Source organism: Lynx canadensis, chromosome B3 (assembly GCF_007474595.2).
Source record: "Lynx canadensis isolate LIC74 chromosome B3, mLynCan4.pri.v2, whole genome shotgun sequence".
In the NCBI taxonomy this organism is placed as follows: domain Eukaryota; kingdom Metazoa; phylum Chordata; class Mammalia; order Carnivora; family Felidae; genus Lynx; species Lynx canadensis.
Window position 1 is genome coordinate 147,065,415 of NC_044308.2, and position 2,558 is coordinate 147,067,972.

The following is a 2,558-nucleotide window of genomic DNA, read 5'->3' on the forward strand; positions in this document are numbered from 1 at the left end:
GCTTGTGACAGTAGATCATGGGACTTCTCAACATATTTTGTCATGGGAACCAATGTGCTTTGGTTCTGTTCCTCAGGAGAATCTGGACTAATACATGGAGATGATTTATCTCTTGTTGAGAGGAATTGAATAAAGCTGTAGCTCATTTAAAGTCCTGAGTAGCAAATACCAGGTGGGAAGTATCACATTGTTTGATTGGGACAAGGGCTCGGTGAAAATAATGGGGAGTTGTGGGATCCTGTGGTCCTGTCTGCACAGGGAGTGTATCTGAGACTCCTGTAAAGGTTCAGCTTTTGTGCCTCAGTAAATCTGCAATTCACTCATATTGAGGGACAGGAGTAAGCAATGCAAACAACTGTGTATTTGTGCATGTTAGTCTAGTTTCCTTATGACAACACAGTTGCTAACTCAGAGAATTAATAGGTAAACACAGAATCATAACCAGGGAGGCTCCCTGGGGAAACTGCTGTGTGGAGAGGAAGCCCAAGACCCTGAAAGAAAACCTTCCTGTAACCTCCATCTGCACCTGAGCCTGGGAACACAAAGCAAAATTGTGCATAGTGTTCGCCCCCTGGCGGTGCTGATCCCCTCCTGCAGGGAGGTTTGTGTCTGGGCTCCCAGTGACGACCCCTCACTGTGTCTCTTGCACAGTAATATGTGGCCGTGTCCTCGGTCTTCAGGTTGTTCATCTGCAGATACAGCGTGTTCTTGGAGTTGTCTCTGGAGATGGTGAATCGGCCCTTCACGGAGTCTGCGTAGTATGTGCTACCTCCACTACTACTAATATATGCGACCCACTGCAACCCCTTCCCTGGAGCCTGGCGGACCCAGTTCATTTCATAGCTACTGAAGGTGAATCCAGAGGCTACACAGGTGAGTCTCAGGGACCCCCCAGGCTTCACCAGGTCTCCCCCAGACTCCACCAGCTGCACGTCACACTGGACACCTGCAGACACAAGACATCTTGGTCAGGAAACTGTCACAAATCCACCGGTTCTCACTCATATCCACTCACATACTCAGTGTCTCTCATTCACCATGAATTACCTTTTAAAAGAGCAACCAGGAAAACCCAGCCCAGCACAAACTCCATGGTGAGATTTCTGTGTTCTGTCCTGATCACAGAATTGGAACACCTGGGACTTCTGGGGCTGGGGCTCCTCTCCCAGTTGCAGGGTCGGTGCTGGGCTGGTTTTATCAGCACAGAGAGCGCCCCATTTGCATGTGCTCTGACTATATATCAAACTCCAGACTTCAATTTGTTTCAAATTTGAAACCAGTGTTTGAGAGGCACTTCTAGATCACTTCTTGCAGAAGGCGCTGTGACAATACAAATAATTCTAATCTGTGAACACAGTTATGTTTTCAACTGTGTTTTCCATTTACATGTCTTTCTCCCAGCACATCATGTTTGGTATGCTACTTTACCCTTTAGTGAAATTTAATAATAAATACTTTATTTTGTGCCATACAATTTTAATATGTGTTTATTTTTGTGTGACAGAGAGGAGAGAGAGAGAAGGGGACAGAGAATCCCAAGCAGGCTCTGCACAATCATTGCAGATCCTGCCTCAGAATTAAACTCAGGAACCATGATATCATGACCTGAGCCAAAATGAACAGTAGGATTGAGCCACACAGGTGCTCCATTTTGTGCCATTTTCAATTGTGTGATTTTGTTATTTTTTTTCATATAGTATGTTTTTGGTGTGTGGAAATACAACATATTTTTGTATGCTGATTTGTATCCTGAACTTATCCTGAGTTTATTAGTTCTAATACTTTTTTTTGTGGAGTTTCTAAGGTTTCACTATATGTAAGTTAGTGTGATTCTCAAATAAATAATTTTCTTCTTACTGATTTACATGTCTTTATTTCATTTATTTTAATTTTTATGGGTACATCTGCAACTTGTAGGAGCAGAAATCTTATTCCTTCTTTGCTTCTGTGTTCTTTATCTGGTCTAAGGATTCAATTGACATAAGACAGATCTACAGAAGAGAATAAATTTCATTTTGCATGTGCACAAGCTTCCTAATAATATGACACCCAGAGAATGAAGAAAGTAGGTGGCACTTGTGCCTTTTAGAATAAAAAACAATGTATTTGCGAAGAGTTAACAAGACAGAGATTTGGGTTTGGGCAAGTCATTTAGTGAGGAATTAACAAGGCTTGTTTGCACAGCCTTCTTGGCGCTAAGTTCCCATTTCTGGTGCTAAGGATCATTCTCCTATTCTGGTATAGGGAAATGAAGTTTTCCTGGGGATATTTATTTCCTGCTCTCAAGGGGACAAAGGAGGGTCACAGTTTCCTTAGACTCCTGTTACTCAAGTGACTTTCTCCAAATAAGCAATGTGACAAGATGACATACATTGGGTGCCATATTTTACTGGTCTTCATGTTACCATGTGGAATACCTATGTCGGGAATGAGCATCCTTGCCTGGCTCCTAATATGACAGGCAAAGCGTCAGTTTGTCACTGTTAAATATGCTGTCAGGTGTGGGCTTTTCATCTATGGCCACGATTTTGTGGAGGTAATTTCTTTCTTTCCCTCAG

At 42.7% G+C, this 2,558-nt stretch overlaps 1 gene segment (V, D, J or C); it reads right to left on the reverse strand.

The window, feature by feature from the left end:
- Positions 1 to 416: 416 nt before the first annotated feature.
- Positions 417 to 1,178, reverse strand: LOC116737738. The segment is given in 2 exon segments: positions 417 to 946; positions 1,048 to 1,178. Coding segments are annotated over 2 exon segments (576 nt in total).
- Positions 1,179 to 2,558: the final 1,380 nt, after the last annotated feature.